A 23,700-nucleotide genomic window follows, 5' to 3' on the forward strand; every position below is an offset into this window, starting at 1 on the left:
TGACATTTTTGTTTTATAATTTTCTTTAAAATTAATAATTAATCGCCTGTCCTAAGCACTGACAGTTAACGCATCATCATTCGGCATCATTAGTACATGTCGATTTTCAAAAATAATTTTAGGCAATATTAGCTATTCCAAATTTTTTGCGAAAGATGCCTTTGTACATTATAATGAATTTCAAAATGAAATAAAAAACACAGTATTTTTGAAACATTCTTAAAAATTTCCCGTTGGAAATACTTTAGAAAAAAAATCAAGGCAAAAGTTTTCAATTTGAGTACAATATTCATTTGTCATTAGGTCCCTCTAAAACTGGTGTTTTATGTTTGATTTAGTTTCTTCTGCCATAACTTCAAGTCGCATGCCTACAGCATGATTATGTGAAGTTATGGCAGAAACTTAACATATGCTTCATACCATAATATATGCTTTAAAAAATATCGCGTTAAGAGCGCGCTATATCGCAGAAGAAGCTTTTCACTACAAATTCTCTTTTACCGCCATAAAAAATTTAAAATTTAAAGTATGGAGAAATTGAGTTCAGACAAGCCTATAGTACGTCATGAAGATTCAATTGTTGAAAAAAAATACTTCATTGCATGAAAATGAAAACAAATTACTGAAAGAGAACTTTCCCGTTGCGTGATTATAAATCATCTGCTCATGATTTGTTTTCAATTTGAAATTTTGAAAATTTCTTTTCAGTATTTAAAACCTTAGGACTTACTCAAGGTTTGTCTGAATTCACTTTTTCTACACTTTGAATTTTACATTAATAATGGAGATGAAAAAAATTGCAATGAAAAGTTTCTCCTTTGGTATGGCGCCCTCTTAAGGTAAAGATAAAAGTTACATGTCTTCAAAGTATGGTGTTCATCCTCAAATAGGCAGGCTCAAGGCATAGAACTAAGCTCAGTTGTATCTTACTTTGTTTTTTGATAGTTAACAGTTTTTAATAATCACTTTGATTTTCATTTGATTAACAATTGTTAAAATATTTTAGTTGTTGCCAGATGCAATTGTCAATTGAGTATCTAACTCTCGGCTTCGAACACAATCATTTTTTTTAATTAAATAATAAAAAGTTTATGAAAAAGTTTAAAAAATATGGCTTGTTTCCCTTTTTTTTTTCAAAATAAAAACTACAATCAACGTTAACTACTCAGCATATTTTATTGAGGGAAGCGAATAATAAATCAAACAAAATGCTAATATTGACAATCTTTTTCACAATAGATCATGACCTTAATAGCAGTTCCAGAATGAGCAATCTCAAAGGCTTTTTCACTTTCCTCTAATGAGAATTTATGGGTAATCAAAGGCTTCATGTCCACCGCTCCACTTGCAATTAGCTCTAAGGCTGCTGGATAACAGTTTGCATAGCGTAAACTTCCACGCACATCAACTTCTCGAACTGTGGCTTCTATAATAGGTATTTTTATATCACATAATCCTATTCCAACTAACATAAGCAAACCTCCTGGTGCAGTAGCCTTGAAATATAAATAAATTGAAATTAATAGAAAAGAAATTCTCAAAATGACAAAATAAGCCCCACTTTACTTAACTCATAGTCAGTCGTAAACTAAATCTAGCAGACATTTTTTTGTCGTATACCTGTTTAGGCAGTGGGGGTGCGATTGTTCCTGTTTTTCAGTGGCGCCATCTATGACCAGGAATTCGACTTCTGCCACTCCATTCACACAACCACAACCCGTTTATAGAGCTGGTCACATTCACACACATTCGCACACAAAGGAGAAAGGACATAGAACACAGAGAGAGAGAAAGAAACATCCATGCCTTGCCCGGGATTCGAACCCAGGACCTTTCTGATATAAGGACAGCTCCCTACCCCTTACACAGGCCGGTCGGCTCCAGCAGATATGAGACATTTGATCGATCAGATATCTAGTAGGGTCCGGACACTACTAGATATCCGGATTACAGCTGTGGTGGCTCAGTGGATAGAGCGTTCGCCTTCCAATGAGGTGAACTGGGTTCGAATCCCAGTGATGGCTGATCAATACGATTTCTGCACCCGGCTCTCTCATACCACAGTGCTGACGTAAAATATCCTCAGTGGTAGACAGAACATGGGTCAGAGTCTTCTTGCAGCCAGGCTAACCGTGGGAGGTTTTCGTGTTTTTCCTCATCTTGTAAAGCAAATATGGGTTAGTTTTATCAAAACGTCTTCCATGAAGGCAAGTTTCTCCCAATACTTTATCTACGAGTTCCCTTGTCTCCTGGATTGAGTTCAAAATTACAAGGCTGCGGAGTTAGTAGTCGTAAGCCCTAAATTAGGTCGGCATGTCAGCGACGATAATAAAATAAAATGGGTGCTGTTTTAATGAACTACAAATATATTATAGGTATTGTTATTTTTTATTTGGTAAGTTTTTTATGGAAAAATTACTTGATTGGGACAAATGTTTTGAAAGTATGCCAAATTATAATTATTATTGTTATTTTTTATCTTGATGGAAGGAATGTCCAAATACATGTTTGCTTAAACTAATAACTTAAAGTCAATGGAAAGCGCAGCAAATAATAAAAAATATTTGAATTATCTTAAATTTTGCTAGTATATTCCTTTCAATTTTGTGGATTTTGTAGTTTTTAGTAATATTAATTTATTGATAATTTACTTTTTACCTCCTAATGAAGAACGAGTTACGAAAAACGAGAATTTTACACACGTATATGCTGCAATATTATAAAGAGATAATATAATTTGACTGAAATGTTTCTGCCTTTTAGAAGAAAGACTCACGAGCTTAAATTACTATTCGCAAAACCTAAATTGGGTCTGCTGTTCAACGACTTTTATAAGATTGAAAGATTAAATTTCTGATTCAATGGGCCTATTGTTAAGAGAATTGTTATTGTTTTTAATGACATTAGGAGAAGCCAAGATGGTTAGCTACTAACTTTAAAAATTAATTAAGGAAAGAGGACCTTTGGAATGACATCGATCAGAATATCTCGGATAGAAAGCTGCACAACTCTATAGTGAGGCCATTTTCCCAATTTAGACATAGATCTGAAGGGAATGGAAATTTTCTCCAAATCTCTGTATTCATGGTTCTGCTTGGCGACCTACTGTAAATCTTTCCATTCCACGGATTTCACGAACACGTATTTTGCATGTACTCGTTGAGTATTAAGACTCGATGTTGGGAGTTTTACATGACTGGGGGTACCGTGACCAGCTGCTACGTCTTTAACTGCTTAGTCTGCTGTTTCATTACTAATTACACCGAAGAGCCTTTGCATTATGACCACCCTGCTAATAACATGTAGGACCACCTTTAGCCCTCGAAACTGCTGCCGTGGCATTGAATCCACAAAGTGCTGATAGGTAGTCTGAGGTATCTGGTACCAAGCACTCACCAACTGGTCCTGCAATTCCCTCACATTGCGAGAGGGTAGCGCGGCAACACGAATTTGGTTTTCCAAGTAGGTCCACAAATGCTCTATTGGATAAGGATCATGTGAATTTCGGGGCCAAGACATGACTTGAAAGTCACTGGAATGTTCCTCGACGATTCAATCCTTATGACATGGTGCATTATCCTGTTGTTAAACACCATCCCCCGCAGGAAAAACTGTTGCCATGTATGGATGAACTATGTTCAAGTAGCTTACGGACGTCAAGGATTGTTCTATGAGGATTATGGGTCCTAATGTGTCCCATCAAAACATTGTTCCTGGGCGAGAAACCATGAAAACCTAGGCGAGCCCATTGTTATAGATGGAGGGTGGTCATAATGTAATGACTCTTCGGTGTATATCTGTGTGTGCTGCCTCCTAATGTATTTGCGTGGCAGCACACACAGGTATAATCGGTAATAAAGCAGCAGACCAGGCAGCTAAAGATGCAGCTGCGGGTCGCGTACCCCCAGAAATGTGAAGCTCTCGCAATCGAGTCATAAAAATCCGCTACCGTTCTCTTATCGTCCTCCGAACACCCGTTTTCTTACTTGATTCCAAGAGTTAACCAGAGAGGAACCGCCTCTCCTGAACTAACAGTACTGACCCCAAATCAAACCCAAATTCTATTTATTCACAAAAGGAGAATAAAGATGGAAAACTCAACTACTTTTAAAACGACTCTTCTACTCAACTACTTTTAAAGTACCAGAACTTGCAGACTGTTTGGCATCATAAAATAATCACCGCAGCCAAAATTAAGTTCTTATAATAACTAAAAATGAACCATAACTTCTTTCAAGAGGACGCCACACAACGAAAGAAACTTTTCACCCCAAACTTTCTTTCACCTCCATTACCAATTTGAAATACAAAAGAAAGAAAAAGTGAGTAGAGGCAAACCTAGAATAAGCCATTAAATTTCTGATGCTGAAAAAAATTTATAATATCAAAATGCAAACAAATTATTGGAAAAGAGCATTTTCCATTGCGTGATCCAAAGTTATCTTCTTATAATTTATTTTCATTTTGATATTTTAAAAATTTCTTTTCAGTATTTGAAATTTCATGGCGTGCTCTAGGTTTGTCTGAACTCACATTTTCTACACTTTCACTTTTAAATTGGTTATGGAGGTAAAAAATGGTGATGGAGGCTATGTTTCCCATGTGGCATGGCGTCCTCTTAACAGTGTAAATATTCGAAATCATAAATAATTACCGAAACACCATTTTTTTCCGTTCTTTTTTTATTGAAACGATTCGGGAACTTTGGAAGAATTTATTAAGAGGGCAATCACACCCATTGGCAGAACATTGGAGTATAGAGTTACCCCGAATATAATTGACCCCGAGGATAGAGTTAAGCCTATCCTCGGGGTGACTTAGCAAACTCAGCTGAATTCTCTTCTTTCCTTCAGGTAGCTCCTTTTAGCAATACCAACACAGATACATATATAATATACAATACAGATCAATGCTTATACAAAACACTGCTATTGATCTAGATTCAATTAACATCAATGATGCTACTCAATTCATTTTCTAGTACTTACTTTGAGGCCAAGACTAACGCCAGATTGTGCACCACTACACTCAATTGTGCGATCAGGCAGGGATCCTAATTGTCTTTCTACTTCTTTTACGACATCACTAATCTCTAAATCTTTCACACAAATCGTAGAAGAGGCTCCCAGACTCTTAGCGACCTTTAGGCGATTCTCGTTGATATCTATTAATAGTACCATTAATAAATTAAGAATAACATTTTAAAAAAAGAGAAATCTGTTCAGAAAGCATGCAGTTATTTCCTTAACAAATTCCGTAGGCAAATACCTCCATGGATACATCCTAGCATGAATAAATATTTCTCAAATATAATTGATTTTGATTTACCCCTTCGCGACGGAAGTTACAAAAGCGTGATTATTCTGCCGAGAATCTATCGCAAGCGTTTGTCCACTGCCGGAGGTTGTTTTTTTTTGTTTTTAACGTGTTCTTAGATAATGTACTGCAAAATAGATAAACGACATATACTGAGGCCGAGAATTTCTTTCGCGAGACTTTGTCCAGAGCCGGATGTTTTTTGTTGTTATGCCTAAATCCATAAAATGGTTGAAATATGAACGAATTATTAGATTATGTACTGTGAAATAGATAAACGACATAGACTGTGGATATGTTTTAGTTACATACTTTATTTACTTACTTTATTTACTCAAGTTTTTCCTTATTGAAATACATTTTTACACAATTTCTGCTACTTCGAGTTCAGCTAAAAACATTCGGTGCATCGACATTGTAACGCTAAAGACCAACACAAAAATTACGGCTACAAGTTCTATTTATATAATTATAAATATTATGTTGTAATGTTATGTTCAGATTAGTCTTATTTCCTTATTCATATGTATGATTCACTTTTTTTAAAAATTAACACGTAAAGAAATTACTTGCTATTGAAGTTTGAATTAAAGTTTTAAATTTAGCTGGAAATATAAAAGAAACATATATTGAAGTTTCTGAACTTGAACAAGTTAAGTTTAATTTTAGAAAGTGTTTAAAATGATTATACATTGAAGAGCCAAAAAACCTGGTCTACGCATGAGTATGCAAATAAAGGGGTATGGAGCCAATCAAAGCACAGCGCTGCGATCGGCAACGCGTATACAAGACAACGAGTGTCTAGCACAGTTCTTAGATCGGTTACTGCTGCTGCAATGCCAGGTTATACAGATTTAAGTGAGTTTGAACGTGGTGTTACAGTCGGCTCACGGGAGATGGGACATAGCATCTCCGAGATAGCAGTGAAATTTGGATTTTCACGCACGACCGTTTCACGAGTATATCGTGAGTATCGAAAATCCGGTAAAACATCAAATCTACGACATCGCTGCTGTCGGAAAAAGATCAAGCAAGACTGGATCAACGACGATTGACGAGAATCATTAAACGTGACAGACGTGCAACCCTTCCACAAATTGCAGCAGATTTCAATGCTGGGCCATCAACAAGTGTCAGTGTGCGAACTATTCAACGGAACATCATCGATATGGGCTTTCGATACGGGCTTCCCTACACGATATTAGGCAGGTATACCAATTTTTTTGGCTCTTCAGTGAACTTGAAAATGAAACAGAAATGATAAGCGAATTTGATTGTAGAGAAAAGTGCTAGTGTTCTTAAATCATCTTATTTTTTAAATTATGCATATAATATTATTAAGATTGAGTTAGGATCTAATTATGTGAGGTTTAAAAGTGTTAAGTATATTGTTTGGATTTAAAACTAGTGATACCAAGATAAAAAAAAAGCAGTTTAAAAAAAAAGTCTGGTTAGCTTCAGTCTTTAGACATTGAATGTATGTAAATAATTATATTTCATTGTATTTATTTTACGTGAAGTTAAATTATAATATTTATTTACATTCTAATTTTATCTTGAATATTTTAGTTTGATATCTAAATTGAGTTACAAGTGAATTGTCTACTTATGTATACAGCAAAAGTCGAAGAATAATCTAGTGATTTTTAGTTTCAAAGTTAATTATTATACATCACTTCTAATGTAAAAATAGTATCTTACATTTAATTTGACAATTATAAAATTTAATTATAAATGTGAAATGTTTTGATTGTAACATAGTGCATTGATTTCAACCTAAAGTTTAAGGAAGTACTCAAACAGATTCATAAACTATTCCTTTGTTTTCCATGGAAAAGTTCTTCCAAGGGAGAGAGTTATAAAGTCTAAAAATATTAAAAAAACAATAGGCTAGCAGAAACATGAATAAAAGTATAAATGTTAAAAAATAAAGGGCTAGCAAAAGCGCGAATAAAATAAAATAAACACATAAAGAGAAAAGAAAAAGCAAGCGATAAAATTAGAATAACAATTTTGATGGAACAACAGAGAGTTTTTGATATTTTGGAGTAGTTGTTGGTTTTTGGAATTTGTAAGTTTATTCTAACCCGTTACGGGATTTTCTATATTTTATTGAAAGATTATTATAAACCCGTTACGGATAATTTAATGTCGTTACTGTATTTATTGTAGTGTGAAATAAGTGTTTTTTTAATAAAACAAAGAACTGTTTCTTAATATAGCTTGATACGTTACAACCTTCATGAAATAATCGTGTATGCTATTTGGAAATGAATAGGCAATGTTAACATTTTGAGAAAAGTATTAAACTCAAGGAGAGGGAAGGTCTTGTAATAGCAGACTATATTGATGGAGCAATAGGACTAAGCCATGATACTATTTATACAATCAACAGGGACAGGTTTAAATTCCATATAGCGCATGAATAAGTTGACAACAACTATAAGATATAGCACCACCCACCCTGTACTTGAGATCTGCTCCAATGTGTGTTCGGAGGGCTCAAAGCACTGCCAGAGCAATGATTTCAAACCGAAAGATAAAGTCAATTATGGCGCGTACCACTCTTTCAAAAACAGTCAATGTTTAAAATACAATGCATGCCATTGTACAGCTAGTTTCACAATGATATAAATATTCACAAAAAAAATAGAGACATTATCTTGAGTGTCATAAAAACGAAAGTTGTATTGAATAACCTCTGATTAGGTATTTATCGACTGAACTAATTACTTTGATTCTCCATTTTGTAGTATTATTTAATAAGAGAAATAATGTGGGGTTAGTATTGTCATTTTAAATAACACCATAAATCCATTCATAAAATGATAAATATCAACATACAATAAAAAAAAAAACCTAACCTGTAATACAAATTTTAGACACGCCCATAGCTTTGCATGCTAAAATAGTAGTCAATCCAATTGGACCTGAAAGGAAATTAAAATGAATATTTGTAGAGTTCAAACAGAATTAGGCTTAGAATTGTATATCAGGAAATAGAAATCTTATATTTGCTGTGTTTGAATTCAAACAAAATTTTTATAGGACATTTTTCCAGTTCTTTTTTTCGTACACCACTACCAATTCTTCGTCTCCCGTTTTAGTGCTTAATCTGAAATAATTGTATCGGGAAGATAATTTTTTAAGGGAAACTTTCCTTCCTTTTGTATCTTCATTCATAACTATATCTAAGGATGGCGTTGATATGGAGATGACTTTGACATTTGATACACTCCCGCCAATGGTATTGGTACCCACACAATTGATACCCACATAACAATTCATGGCCTTCCATTGAAATATTTTTCAAAGCTGAGTGAGTTATGATTTACAAGACACTGGTTTTTTCTCATGGACTTTTAACATAAACACTAATATAAAAATTTCTTTTCTAAAAAATGGAATTCAATTCATGTAATATAAATTTTTGATCGACTCTTAGCTTTGCATGTTAAATTAATTATACTTATATGCAACACAATTTGAAACGGAAGAATATTTAAATATATTTTGGATAAGGGGGCCTTTTATACATATTTAGGGGGCCTTTAATATGCATTTAGATAAGGGGCCTTTTATATATAAAAAGTGAAAAACTGCATTTTCGGCTAATTTTTTTTTATATCTAAATAGTAAAAATGCTGCTAAATCAAGAAAAAAATTATCAGATGTGCATGAAGGTGATGAAGATGAAAAGTGGGCAAAAACTGGTTTGAAAACCTTCAATCTGGCAATTTGATGCTAAAGAGGTAGCTCATTCTGGAAAAGGAGTTGCAGTTGAAGATACAATAAGGTTATTAAGTGATGCAAACCGGTGAATAAGAACTCTTGAAATTAATAAGAGATAAAATTTATCAAGTTCGTTCATGATCATTGGGCAAGCCTAGGTCTTATCTTAAAGTTCGGCCCATGGATTTCAATCACAGAAAAAGAAATTGAATACAAAAATGTAAAAAAAAATACTGGAAGAGAACTTCTCCATTTCATAATCTCAAATTATTTTCTCATAATTTATTTTCATTTTAATATTATTTTAATTTTTTTTCAATACGTAAAATTTCATGGATTATTCTTGGTTTAACTAAACTTTTTCAATACTATAAATTTTAAATTACTCATGGAGGTGAAAGAGAATTTCCGATGAAAGGTTTTTCGCACGCTATAGCGTCCTCTTGAGAAGCCGCAATGCTTGAATGGCAATAACCTACTAAAATTTGAACGCGTTTTTTTTTAAAATAAGGAAAAAATGAATAATTTCCAATCCGAGAGGTATTAAAGAGGATTCTATCGAGCATTATCGTTGTATTAAGAACACTGTTGTCCTGATAACGCGTTGGGCAGCAATTGCGTTATGCTACTATTTCTGCAAGAGCAAAAATCTGTTTTCAAATTCCAGTTTTAAAAACACCTTGAGAACAGACCTATAAAATAAAGCAGCGTCCTATTACTTCAACAAACTTGACCATTTCATTTTAAAAAAAACTAAACTCAGTGGCGGGACAGCCCATAAAGGACCAAGGCCTACTGTGACCATCTCAGTTTTCTTGACCTTAGGCTCTGAGGTGTAGAAGAAGATGTTCCGGTTAGATGGTCAGCCGAACGCGAAAACCCCCAATGTTTAGTTCCCAAGCATGCTTGGTACTCATTTATCGACCCACTGAAGGGATGAAAGGCTGAGTCAACCTTGCCCGGACCGGGGATCGAACCCAGGACCTGTGGCGTGGTAGCTCAAAGCGCTACCACTCAGCCACCGGGCGTCCATTTCATTTCAAACTTAATAAAAAATTACAGTGTTTTGCTAAGATATGTCTCACTGGATGAATAATTTACAAGCCAAAGGAATACGAGGTGAAAACGAGATTTATTTAAGGTAATTAACAACACTGGGGGTGGGCGTTTTTTCCCTTCTATTGCACGAGATTTTCTATCAGATCTTCATGGATATTTTCACGACACTGATTTTAGATTTACAATCAGTTTTTCTCTCCAAGCTACCGATTTTTTAATGGCATTTTTAGTCTATTTTTGACTAAATGTACAAGTTTATAAACGTTAAATATTACAGGCGGCCGCATAGATATTGAGACAAACTTCTTAGAGAGTCAATGCACAGCATTAGGATTAAAAGTGCATAGCAACCCATTCCAGGAAATTAAGTCGCACGCTACTAGGGGAGCTTACCTATTATGAACTGTTTCTTCGTGTGGATCTGAGCAGGTCATAATAGACGAAACGCCCCTAACCGCGTAAGATAACATTTACGGGCATGAGTTTTTAAATGATTTTAATACTAATGCTGTACCCTAGATATTTTTTGCAACATTTTCCCGACATTGTTGTATATAACGTTTTTAAACTTATACATTTCGATAAAAAATATAATAAAAATGACATTTAAAAAAATTTGTTGCTTTAGGAGTAAAACTAATTTCAGATTTGAAACCCTCACACCCAATTAGTGCAAGATCTGGTACTCGTGCAAATTTAACAAAAAAAAAGTCTCTATTGTGTAATTTATATGTTATGAAACATTTTCAGTTTTTTCTTTAATAAACTATGTAAGTATGTAACTATTAACTAGTATGTTAGACACATATTACATACCAGCTCCACATATGAGTACATATTGACCAGCAGTAACACCTGCTCTGCGGCAAGAATAAACTGCTACACACAGTGGCTCCGTCAAAGCACCTTCTTCTAATGTCACGTGATCAGGCAATCTGTAGTTGTTTTTAAAGAAATTGAATAATATTTAAATTTTCATTAATTATTTTATTTGCAATTACGTCTGACAAATTTATAGAAGTCTATAGATACAGTTAAATATTAAAATTAAATTGCGGACTGTCAATATAGAACTTGTGTAGTGAAATTGAAAATTTTCGAATCGTTTAATTTTTTATTTCATATAATCAGAAAGCAATGTCATGTTTACTCAATCAAAAAGTCCCGCAGTGTACTAATCGTTAAGACACGGTTCCCAGCAGATCACCGAAGTCAAGTATCACTGGCTACGGTCAGTGTGCGGGTGGGTGACCACTTGGATCAGCCTGCGTAAGGACCGAGGGTGTGCGGTATTGGTCCTCGTTAAACTGTTCTACCGTAAAGTGCTCGACTTCGCGTGCAGGTCGTCGAGCTACTGAAGCGGGGGTTCCATCCCCTCTGCAGAGGATCAAAATTGTGATGACGTGTCTTCGGATCATCCTCCAGGGATGTTTCCCAGACCGTCGCCAATAGCCCATTGTGCAGCTCTAGAGCGACGTAAATTAACAACAACAACAATCAATCAATCAAAAAATCAGGTAATAAAGTTAAGCAAAATTGCGCTTCTTTTTTAAACTTTTTACTAAACTATTATTCTACAGCTCATGTAAAAAAAAATTCAGCTTTTTTTTTAAAAAAATATTTTAAACTTTTTGTTTCATGGTTTTTTCGGACTATAGAGGCCTAATCCCGAAAAATAGCAGCACTATACTCCGTCACAAGTTAAAAAAGACCAATGTGTTATTCGGATTTAAGTAATCATCCGCGGTTTTATGTATATTGTTCCGTTTTATCCCATTATCAAATTAAACAAAGATACTTTTGAGATATTATAGAAGCTTTTAAAAGTCAAGCGTCAGACAGAAATTTAATTCGTACGATCTTTTACGACATATACCACAGCATTATTAAAAAAGGTTATAGTTTCCCAGTCTTATTATTATCCTAGACTTGGCGACATATTTCGATAAATAAGGAGAACATTCATTCGCTATAAAGAAGCAGCTATAAGGAGTTGCAAGAACATTGGATTTGATTGGATCACTGAAAATGGCGAGCCACATACTGACGTACTCTTAACAAATCAAATGTAAGATGGAGAGTTTTTACTATTGTTTCGATGTAGAAGAAAATCATCTACGAGAAACAATATTCATTATCCTTTCGTCAGTTTCTTTAAATGCAAACAGAAAGACGTATATTTTTTACGATTTTTGGTTATCACTTTTATTAATTATTATTACTTGTTAATTGATTATTGTTGTTGATAAGAAAGCAAGCAAAAAGGAGGCAACGTCGTTTCAAGAATTATGATGCTGATACACGTTCGCGCTTGGAGCATGGCTTCCATTTGACGCTTACTTAGATGCAAATAGGCTCTCTCCATAGAGAATATGGTTTTTTTTTTAACTTGCAACAGAGTATAGTTTGATTACCTATAAAAATGAACAACGTTAAAATATCCCAAATATAATGTAACTTAGTAGGATATACAGAGTGTTCATGAAGTCCCGGACCCATTTTGATGTTTAATAACTTATAAAATAATAAAGATAGATTAAAATTAATAACATAAGTGGTTATATAGACTCAAAAAGTTTCATGACCCTTGTCAATGAACATCCACGTGTGCCCCCTTCGTCGCACGGAGAATATCAAATCGATAGTCAATTTCACGCCAGGTAGCGGCAAGCATGTCGGCATCTACAGAGGCTATTGCGGTTGTAATTCTGGCTTTTAGGTCATCAGTGTTCAACACGATCCTCCTGTAAGCATTGTCCTTTATAACGTCAGACAGAAATTTAATTCGTACGATCTTTTACAATATACGAGTATATCATAGCCAAATAGCCCATATATCATATCAAAGAAAAAAGTCCAGCAGCGTTATATCAGGTGATCTGGGTGGTCAAGGAATTGGACCTCCTCGCCCAATCCATTTTCCTGGAAAATGGTCATTCAAATAACTACGAACGATGATACCCCAATAAGGTGGTGCACCATCTTGTTGCAAAAAGACATGTGGCTGAAACTCTTCTGGTTGCGGAAATACGAAGTTTTCGTTCGTAGTTCTTTAAATGACCATTTTCCAGGGGCTCGGGCCAGGGAGAATGTCGAGCTCTCGTACCACTGATCTCTATACTACAGAGATCAATAGGTATGGGGAGAACTCAGTGGGTATAAAGATCTCTAATCTATTGTGGTCTCTGTACTATAGGGGCCATGTAGCGATAAGTGCAATGTATCCCATACATCTTTTTTTTCTTATCTCTCTTTTTCTGTTTAATTATTTAACTAGATTTTCCTGCTGCACTATTCATTTATTAACTACTTCGTTTAATTATATACTAAGATTTTTCTTCTTATATCCCCCCTTTTATGCATTGTGTTAGCTTCCAGCTTCAACGGTGTAGTGAGGCTAGTGAGATATTCTGGAATATTTTAGTGAGGAAGAACGTGGTGCCGAAACTTAAGGAACACGTAAATAATTCTTGCTTTATGATCTTAACTTTTTTTATAAAAAAGCATGGATAAAGTTTTTTATCAAAGAGTTTTAATATAATTCGCTAGTAACATTGAAAAAATGAAGGGTAACTTCACAAACATGCTTGATAGAAATATAGATAAAAAAAACTGTGTTAGATTAATCAGTTGAAAAATTAACCATCAACTCCGGTAACCTTACATTTCAACTTTAAAGCCACAATTATGATATTTTATTCATTTGTAGCTGTTTATAGAAATGGTGGTTTAATATGAGGTAAATTTATTAATATGAGGTTTCAAGTAGTCATATTAATAAATAATTCACTCATCTAAGATTTTCTCTATATTAATTTTTAAAAAATAAATAAAAAAAGAAAGAAAGAATGAATTTGCAAGTAAAAATCTTTCAATTTGCTTTTCGAAAAATTATAGAAGTAGCTATAAAATGAAACTTATGAAACATAAGTAAAAATAAATGATAGTGAAAGAAGATTTGCACTGCAACACTGCTTAAGTTTTTACATACGTAGTACTAAGTAATCCTTCTGTTTACTTGGTTACTAGTTTGATTGTTGAAGAGAGTTTGACAGTGTGGATTCTTAGATTTTTTATTTTTCTTTAATTTCTTCTTTAGATTTTGATTGTTAGACAGTTTTTGAGCGTGACTGCGGGAGAGTTTGAATGTTGGAAAGTTTTTGAGAGTTTGTCTGCAAGAGAGTTTGTCTGCAAGAGAGTTTGATTGTAAGAGAGTTTTTGAGAGTGTGATTGCTAGAGAGTTTGATTGTTAGAGAGTTTTTGAGAGTGTGTCTGCTGGAGAGTTTGATTATTGGAGAGATTTTGAGAATGTGATTGCTGTAGAGTTTGATTGCTGAAGAGTTTTTGAGAGTGTGTCTGCTGAAGAGCTTGATTGTAAGAGAATTTTTGAGAATGTGTCTGCTGAGGAGTTTGATTATTGGAGAGATTTTGAGGATGTGAATGCTGGAGAGATTGATTGCTGAAGAGTTTTTGAGAGTGTGCCTGCTGAAGAGTTTGATTATTGGAGAGATTTTGAGAATGTGATTGCTGGAGAGTTTGATTGCCGAGGAGTTTTTGAGAGTGTGTCTGCTGAAGAGTTTGATTATATTATTGGAGAGATTTTGAGGATGTGATTCTGGAGAAATTATTTGCTGAAGAGTTTTTGAGAGTGCGTCTGCTGAAGAGTTTGATTGTAAGAGAATTTTTGAGAATGTGTCTGCTGAGGAGTTTGATTATTGGAGAGATTTTGAGGATGTGACTGCTGGAGAGATTGAATGCTGAAGAGTTTTTGAGAGTGTGCCTGCTGAAGAGTTTGATTATTGGAGAGATTTTGAGAATGTGATTGCTGGAGAGTTTGATTGCCGAGGAGTTTTTGAGAGTGTGACTGATGGATAGTTGGATGGTTGGAAGCTTTGAATGTTGATACATGATAACTCTCGTTTTTTTTTATAATATAATAAGATCCCTTTATTTAAAACTAGGAAATTCTTTCTCTCAGTGCATAAAATAAAATAAAAACAGTCGCAATTCGATGAGAGCCGCCTATATTTGCATTGTATTTACCTCTACAGTTTGGTAATTTGAAATTATACAGGGGCCTAGGCCAATAGGCCCATACGCCAAATACAGTGGATCATTGAAATAGGTCAACAGACCCTTATATAAATAAAATACAAAAATTATATATATATAAAATACAAAAATTATTAACCCTTATATAAATAAAATACAAAATTTATATATATAAAAATACAAAAATTATTAACCCTGAGACAACCAGTAAAAACTGAGTGAGCTGTGAGCCAGAGCTGGTGGACCCCTCAATACAAGACAAAAAATCCAACAATTGCACCAAAAACAGCCGTAAATACAACTCATAAAACCACCAAAAGGTGAAAGGATAAAATAACATAAATGAATATAGTGCTAAAATTGATAGGTTAAAACTGAGACAAAATCACAGATGTATACACTTGCAAATTGAGCATTGAAAGGATCCAGCCAATCAAGCCAGCTTGAATCATGCTGGTAGAACCAAAATAGTGAGGGTGAAGTAGTAACAAGTAGTTAAAATGTAGAACAACAAGTAAAGCACAGTAAATTCAATTAAAGTACCAAAAAAAAATACAGAGGATAAAATACCAATAGATACTAAAAGGTAAGAGCTAAAAGGGGGTGTGTAACAATCTAAAAACCGTGTATAAAATACAATCGCAATGTAAAATACCAAATGTATTAAAATCCAAAGGTTGTAAACAAACCTAAAGCATGTGTAAAATGCAAAGTCAAGTTAAAACACTAAAATGGCAATGTGATCCAAAAAAAAAAGTTTTGGCAAGGTGGTTAAATTAAGCAGGTTAAAATTTTAGTTATTGTCAATTTCGTTTATTAATGCTATATGTTCCTCAAGAGTAGTTTTAATGATAATCTTAATAATTTCTCTACAGACCTTGTCTGCAAAAATTTGTTGGTCTGTTTTTTGGAAAAAATAATTTCTTCGGAGTGTCCGGTACCGATCACAATTATATAAAAGATGCTCTATGGTTTGTCTTTGGTTACAGTTTGAGCAAATATCTGATTTATTAAAAAATTTGCTTTGGTGTACTCCGAGCACTCCGTGCCCCGTCAGAAATTGGTTAAAATAGAAATTAGTTTGCAACCTTGTAGTTGACGGGGTCTTAATGAATTTAAATGTATGCCTGCCTTTCTCAGAATTTTCCCAATTGGTTTTCCACCTTGCCATTAAATATTGCTTGATTTCGGTTTTGGTTTGATTGGGGGTCTTCAGAACCTGGAGATCTACACTGTCAGAATCAATGGCCTCCTTTGCTGCCCTGTCTGCCTCCTCATTGCTCTGGATCCCCACATGTGCTTTTACCCAGTTCAAAATAGTGTTCTCATTCCAAATTTTTTTAGTCTATTCTATAAATTTGGAACTGGGTTCTGGGTCAGCCAGGGCCTGGAGGGATGACAGTGAGTCTGAAAAAATCGTTGCATGTGTAATATCATGTTGACGTAGCCATATCAGGGCAGACTTGATTGCCAACAGCTCTGCAATAAATATGTTGGTGCTATCAGTGACTCTAGTGGAGGCTTTGAAAATCGTGACACCGTTGTTCTTGACTATCATTGCGTGTAAAGTCCTGAATTTATTCGGACAGTCTGCCTCCATCCGAGAGCCATCAGTGTAGATCTCCACTCCCTGATCTTTAGGGCTGCTATATCCCCAGGGCAAGGCAATGTAATCTGATGGATGCTCTAGGGCTGGTTTCTCAAAATCAATGTTATGATCAAAATCAATTGGTAGAGTATAATTTATGTCCTCGAGTCTCCAGCCCCACCTCACCCTTTTGCAAAAGATGTCCTCCACGATTTTCAGACTAATTGGCATAACACCCGCCAGTATCTGGATTGCCTTTGTGCTCGTTGTAGCATAGGCATTCGTGATAGTTAAGAGTGGTATTCGCTGGATACTGTTTAATTTTTCGTTAATTCTCCTAGTTTGGTAAAACTGTTGAGAGGATTCTAAACACATTCCGTGTCAGATTGTTAGTTTAAAATGCAAAAAAAAAATTGTTTTCGCTGTCTTAGACAGCAATGCTAGAGAAGCTGCGATTAAACAAGGAAAAAAAAGCAATATTCTGCTTATCTTTTAAACGAAAATTCAAAAATAAATAAATTAATCAAATTCTTGCTAAAAAAAGAAGAAAAAAACAATTCAGAGGTTCTTCTAGACTTAGGAGTAAAAAAATATTTTTGATTTCACACGAAGAAAGCAAAATATGTGGAAGAAAAGCATGTTTCAAATCACGCATTAAACTTTTTTTTCTTCTTCATCTACAGCTCAGAGCAAGCAGGATGATCCCAATAAGTTAAAAATTGCATTGAACTTAAATACGATTTAATTTAAATATGATTCATCTGAATCACTCGAAAATGAAAGTAATTACACAAATTTACCTTCAAAATAATTTCTAACGGAATTTGAAAACAATTACAGAAATTAAATAATTATATAAATTTACCTTCAAATCACTTTTTAAATGAAGTTGAAAGCAAGTACTTAAATTTACCTTCAAGTCACTTTTCAAACAAATTTGAAAACAATTACAAAAATTTATTTTCAAATCACGTTCCAAATGAATTTGAAAACAAGTACTTAATTTTACCTTCAAACCACTTTTCAAACAAATTTGAAAACAATTACATAAATTTACTTTCAAATCACGTTCCAAATGAATTTGAAAACAAATATATAAATTTACCTTCAAATCACTTTTTAAATGAAATTGAAAACAAGTACTTCAATTTACCTTCAAACCACTTTTCAAATAAATTTGAAAACAATTACATAAATTTACTTTCAAATCACGTTTCAAATGAATTTGTAAATAATCATATAAATTTACCTTCAAACCACTTTTTAAATGAATTTGAAAACAATTACTTGTAGCAAAAGTCAGCGTCATGACAAAAGTAGCGACACAGTGTACCATCAGTCGGCGGAGTAGCACAAAATCTCTCTTCGGGACAAATATTATACTTTCCTTTTCTACACAAATCGCATCTCCCACATCCTATGCCAGGCTCAATACATACTCTATCACCTTTAAATAAATAAAATAGTTAAATTTTTTAAACATCATTATGGCTAAAAACATTATACGTACACTCTGATCTAAAAATAACAGATATTTGAAAAATAGTTCCCCAAAAAATGAACAAGGAGAAAACACTTTTGGTTTAATTATCGTGCAGTATTGAAATGACATTTCTGGTTTAAAAAAAACTATCATTCTGGTAATAAAACCAAAATATACGGTATTTAAATAATTCATTTGTAGTTTTTTCCGTTTATTATGTAATGTTTCACCGAAAATTCTGCTTTTCAAAATTATAATTCTTATTCCACACATTTAGTAAAATATACAAAACTGCGAAGTAAATTTTACCGAATAAATGGTTTTTATACATTGGTATTATATGATTTTAATGATTTCATACATTGGTATATATACATTGGTATTGGTATTAAATGGTTTTATATCATTATACAATTGCATAATTTTACCACATTAACCGAATTTTATAACATAATCTAAGGCCACATTTTATTGATAATTTTACCAATATCATTACGTTTTGGTAAAGATAATCGAGCTTTTTGGTGTACCCAAAGAGCCAGAAGCACATTAAATGTTACCACTGATAATTCTCACCATATTTTTTTTCTCAGTGTACAGTCCGCAAAAAAAAACGAATCACCCTGAATAACTTTCGTTCTAATGATTGGATTTTCACGAACTAAGTGTCAATCTTAATGATTCCTGGGAGTGACCTCAAATATGATAATTAATTAGTGCTAACTATTAATTAAGTTACGAAATCAGACACAAAAACGTACTTTCTCTGAATAAACATCTTAGTACTCTNTCTCACCATATTTTTTTTCTCAGTGTACATTAGAACCTCGATAATCCAAAATACACGGTAATTCGAGCCGATATTATTTTCCAAGCATTATAAGTGAAGAAAAATTTTTCTATGAATATTATTAAGCTGCAAAAAATCACCACTCGGTAAATAATACATTAGACATATAAAATATGGATTTTTAAATAATTTGAAAATAAATAATGCAAATTATTCATGATTTAAAAATATACATTATTAAACTACAAAAACTCAACCACTCTGTTAATAATACATTAGACACATTAAATATGGATTTTTACTAAAGTGAGGTGAAATCTGAGCTACAAATTTACATTAAAATATAATAATGATACCTGGTTTCAAGTGTTTTACGTTTTCTCCAACCTTTATAACAGTGCCACTTGACTCATGACCTAAAACCATGGGTTTCTCTACTATGAAGTCTCCAAGACGGCCATCCTTCCAAAAGTGAACGTCGGATCCACAAATTCCTACGCAAGACATGGCTATCAGAGCCTCTAAAATGTTAATAAATAAGGTAAAGTATTATGAAGTAGTAAGAATTTTTAAAGGCAAGACTTCTAAAATGTTAATAAATAAGGTAAAGTATTATGGAATAGTAAAATTTTTTAAAGGCAAGACTTTTAGAATGTTAATAAATAAGGTAAAGTATTATGGAGTAGTAAGAATTTTTAAAGGCAAGACTTCTAAAATGATAATAAATAAGGTAAAGTATTATAGAGTAGGAAAACTTTTTAAAGGCAAGACTTCTAAAATGTTAATAAATAAGGTAAAGTATTATGGAGTAGTAAGAATTTTTAAAGGCAAGACATGTAAAATGTTAATAAATAAGGTAAAGTATTATGGAGAAGTAAGAATTTTTAAAGGCAAGACTAACTAACCTATATCTTGAGATATTGGATAAAGATTTTCGTAGTTTTCCTTAGACAAATATAGATTAAATGAAAAACTATAGCTTTTCAAATAGTTTATGAATGATATTCTCCGTAGAACAAGATTGCCCCCAGATCTTACAATAGGGTAGTTATACTATCTGACTCCAAAGCTGTCATTCAAGCTATTAGATCTCGTGAAATATCTATCTCTAGGACTATCCAGGATTGCCAGGCTCTCCTGGAGAGTTTGAGGATAGAAGGGAGACAAATAACACTCCAAGGGATCCCAAGACATTGCGATATCTTCGGCAATGAACAGGCCGATATGCTGACTAAGAAAGGCACTCAGATAATTCAGCAGCCAAGCACTCTTAAATCCTTTCATTCGGCAAAACTCTATATCAAACATTTTATGAGACAAAACTGGAAAGAGTTGCTCACTTCTCGTATTTCTTCAAGGAGTTGGAGGAACAGCTTAGAACAGGGTATTGCCGATACGCCCCGCAATAAAGCTGTTGCAGATTTCAGACTTGCGGTGGGCCATGATTGCCTGGCGAGCCACCTCTGCCACATCGGCATTCTCGCTGACACAAATTGCCCGTTATGCTCGAATAATGAACTTATGGACAGGAACCATCTACTGAGCTCGGTTCTGCATGGGGACTCTGAGGTGAGGCCCTACGGGAGTGCCCGACGTCTGTTAATGAGACAGTGACTTTTTTCTCTTACTTGTTGCTCACCTTTTTGTTCACAGTTTTTGTAAGAGTTTGTCATTTTCTTTTGCCATTTGAAATAAAAAAATTAAAAAAAATATTCTCCGTAAAAACGTCAAACTATCCCGTCTTACCTCGATTATGGAGTACGACAGGGTCCTAAAGTCAACTCTCAGTACATTAGGCGACTATTTTTATATTAAGTTAAATTCTATGAAGGGGTAATATAATCATTACTCTATCACAGATACTAATGCTAAATCTATAATTTAGCATTAGTACCCGTTTGGACACTAGTGTAAATTGCATTGAAAAATCTAGAATTTCAGTAATTCAATTTTTAATCTTTTATCCTTCTTGTTTTCTTCTTTTTTCGCTTAACCTTTTGACGCAGATGGGACACCGGTGTCCTTTCTGTATATCTATTTTTTGACGCTAATTGCAAGTAATTTTTATACTTTTTAATCATAAGAAACAGTCTAATAGTTTCTAAAAAATTATTAGAATATCGGAATTATATTTGTACTAAAATATTAAATCCAAAAAAAAGTAATTTGAAGAGAAAAAAAAATCGTTCATGTTCAAAAAACTTATTTAATAACTAATTTTGTTAACAAAAAAAATTTCGATGATAATAAATTGTTTCTCTTAAATCAAAATGGTTGAAAATATGGGCACATTTGAAAAATTATTATTTGGAAATCAGTTGTGTTTGGAAGATTTACCTTTAACGCAGTAAAAAACGCCTGCGTTTCTTGCAGTATTTCCTAAACATAAATTATTAAAACGTTAAATACTATATTCTTCTCTCATTTTTCCCAAAATTAAAACAAATAATAAAAATATAAGTTTAATAAAAATTCTGCCTTGAAAGGTTAAAAGTGAAATTGCTTAGACATCCCACTTTTTTGCAACAAAACAATTTGTCAAATTAGCCAAATCCATATTGTTTGGCATTAATTTGCTTTTTCAAAAATAATAGAATTGTTAATTCGTAGGAGTCTTGGTGATTTTTTTTTCCCTTTTTACCTCCTTAAATTTGCTTCTTTGGTTTTTGAGAGTGCATGATATCGTTTGTGTTTTGCTTAATGGAGATTAATTATTCAAACAAACTTTTTTTTATTCAAACACATTCAAACTTTTTTTTATTTAGCAGAAAATTTAAAGATTTAAGGTATGCTTATGCAAGATATCAACACACAAAATATCATTTGTAACCGATTGTACAAAAAAAAATAGTTTAATGGTTAGTACGATGAAAAATAATTATATTCGGAAGCATAATGCATTAGGAAATCAGCTCTGAAAAAGTACTGCAAAATATGTACTTATAAAAGTGTGAATGTACACAAACTCGGCTTAAGGGCAATCAAAACGGGCAATGATCCGTAATGTTCGCAGTTAATACATGTTTTGGAAGGCATAGCATAATATGCAATATACGTAATTACGTAATATGTATATTACGTAAAAATATTGGGAATGAAGTACACGAATTTCATTTCCTTACCATGCGATCCAGGTTCAGGAATTTTCCTTTTTTCCTGAAATATAAAATAAAACAATAAATCAGAAATATATACTTAAAATCAGAAATTTAAGTGTGTATTGACTAATAATTTAATTAACTAATGATTAAATTTAATTAAAAATTTAATTAACTAATAATTTAATAGTTCACATATATAGCAAACGCTTACCGAAGTTAATGAAAAGTGTAAATATAATAACATCAATTATCTTTATAATACAAAGCAAAAACATGCTAACACATGAAACTCTAGTTGAATTAGAAAGATAAAAATTTAGGAAATCAAATAATTCAATTGCTGTTATGCATATTTTATAGATATTTTCTAAAATATTTTTTTTTCTAATACTTACAAGACACAGCTCATTTTTCTTTCTTAAAACCAAACTTATATTATCTCCATCCATTTCGATTATAAATCATGAAAAAAGAGCAAACTGTAATACAGAATAGAAGAATCATGAAATGCTAATTATATAATAACTATTCACANCGAATAAAAAAACGAATGAAACTTTGCACAAAGTAGCCCCACAGTGCATTTTTTTTCATTCTCCGTTTATTTGTAATTAATTTTAAAAAATTTTTATAGCTAACATGATATAATAGTTTTTAAATATATAAATAAAAAATTTTGCACTTACGACAATTGTTTTATCAACGACTTTGCATTTCACAACTAAAGTTTCCACGCACACTTTTCGCCGTCCGACGTTCTCGGAAAGTTGCTGACATTGGATAAACAAAACACACTCGGAGATTGTTTTAAAATTCGAGAATTTTTTTTTAGTAATAGAGGAGACTTCTGTCTTCAAATTCCACACATTTTTAACTTGAAAAAAACATAATACTGAATAGCAGCACTTGAAAAGTGCCAAATTCGAATTTGCACAAAGTAGCCCCCACTGCACAAAGTAGCCCCACTTGACAGTAAATATAATAACATCAATTATCTTTATAATACAAAGCAGAAACATGCTAACACATGAAACTCTAGTTGAATCAGAAAGATGAAAATTTAGGAAATAATGGATAAGCCGCGTATTTTCTCCATCAAATAATTCAACTGATGTTATGCATATTTTATAGATATTTGCTAAACTATTTTTTTTCTAATACTTACAAGGCACAGCTCATTTTTCTTTCTTAAAACCAAACTTATATTATCTCCATCCATTTCGATTATAAATCATGAAAAAAGAGCAAACTGTAATACAGAATAGAAGAATCATGAAATGCTAATTATATAATAACTATTCACAATTAAATACATATATAATATACAACTTATGAATGACATTTCATTATTAAATGATACCATTAAAAAACCTGAACTAAAACAAAACGCGTCTGTTCAAACAAAATGACATAATGTAAACGATTACATACACAACTTTTACAGTTATCTTCTCAACTCTCCTGTTACTTTTTAGATTTCGCGAAGGATAATCACTCCTTCATCAACTATCACAGTAAAAATGTATAATTTTCTTTATTATTTACTGAACTCTAAAGAGAAAAATGGGAGAGCTGAATG

General features: G+C 33.0%; 2 protein-coding genes across 6 annotated transcripts in view; both read right to left on the bottom strand.

Annotated features, from left to right (window-relative positions):
• Nucleotides 1–23,700, bottom strand: part of LOC107454095 (sorbitol dehydrogenase) — a 68,375-nt gene that overhangs the window by 22,279 nt on the left and 22,396 nt on the right. The gene's annotated exons all lie outside the window — the stretch shown is intronic.
• On the bottom strand, nucleotides 1,158–23,700 carry LOC107437139 (sorbitol dehydrogenase-like). 5 transcript variants are annotated; one of them, XM_043043766.2, is made up of 9 exons: nucleotides 23,553–23,700; nucleotides 22,517–22,600; nucleotides 22,143–22,176; nucleotides 19,377–19,541; nucleotides 18,035–18,194; nucleotides 10,924–11,042; nucleotides 8,181–8,246; nucleotides 4,989–5,164; nucleotides 1,158–1,496 (listed from the first exon to the last, which is right to left on the bottom strand). In XM_043043766.2, the coding sequence occupies exons 2-9, from the start codon at nucleotides 22,568–22,570 to the stop codon at nucleotides 1,212–1,214; spliced, it is 1,059 nt and encodes a 352-aa protein (XP_042899700.1). In that variant the 5' UTR covers nucleotides 22,571–22,600; nucleotides 23,553–23,700; the 3' UTR covers nucleotides 1,158–1,211. The 5 variants fall into 5 exon arrangements, with proteins under 5 accessions (XP_042899700.1, XP_042899711.1, XP_071040226.1 ...); XM_043043777.2 differs by lacking the exon at nucleotides 22,517–22,600 and adding an exon at nucleotides 23,287–23,370 and having other exon boundaries at nucleotides 23,553–23,693; XM_071184125.1 differs by having other exon boundaries at nucleotides 23,482–23,693.

The sequence above is a fragment of the Parasteatoda tepidariorum genome, chromosome 8 (genome assembly GCF_043381705.1).
Source record: "Parasteatoda tepidariorum isolate YZ-2023 chromosome 8, CAS_Ptep_4.0, whole genome shotgun sequence".
Lineage (NCBI taxonomy): Eukaryota > Metazoa > Arthropoda > Arachnida > Araneae > Theridiidae > Parasteatoda > Parasteatoda tepidariorum.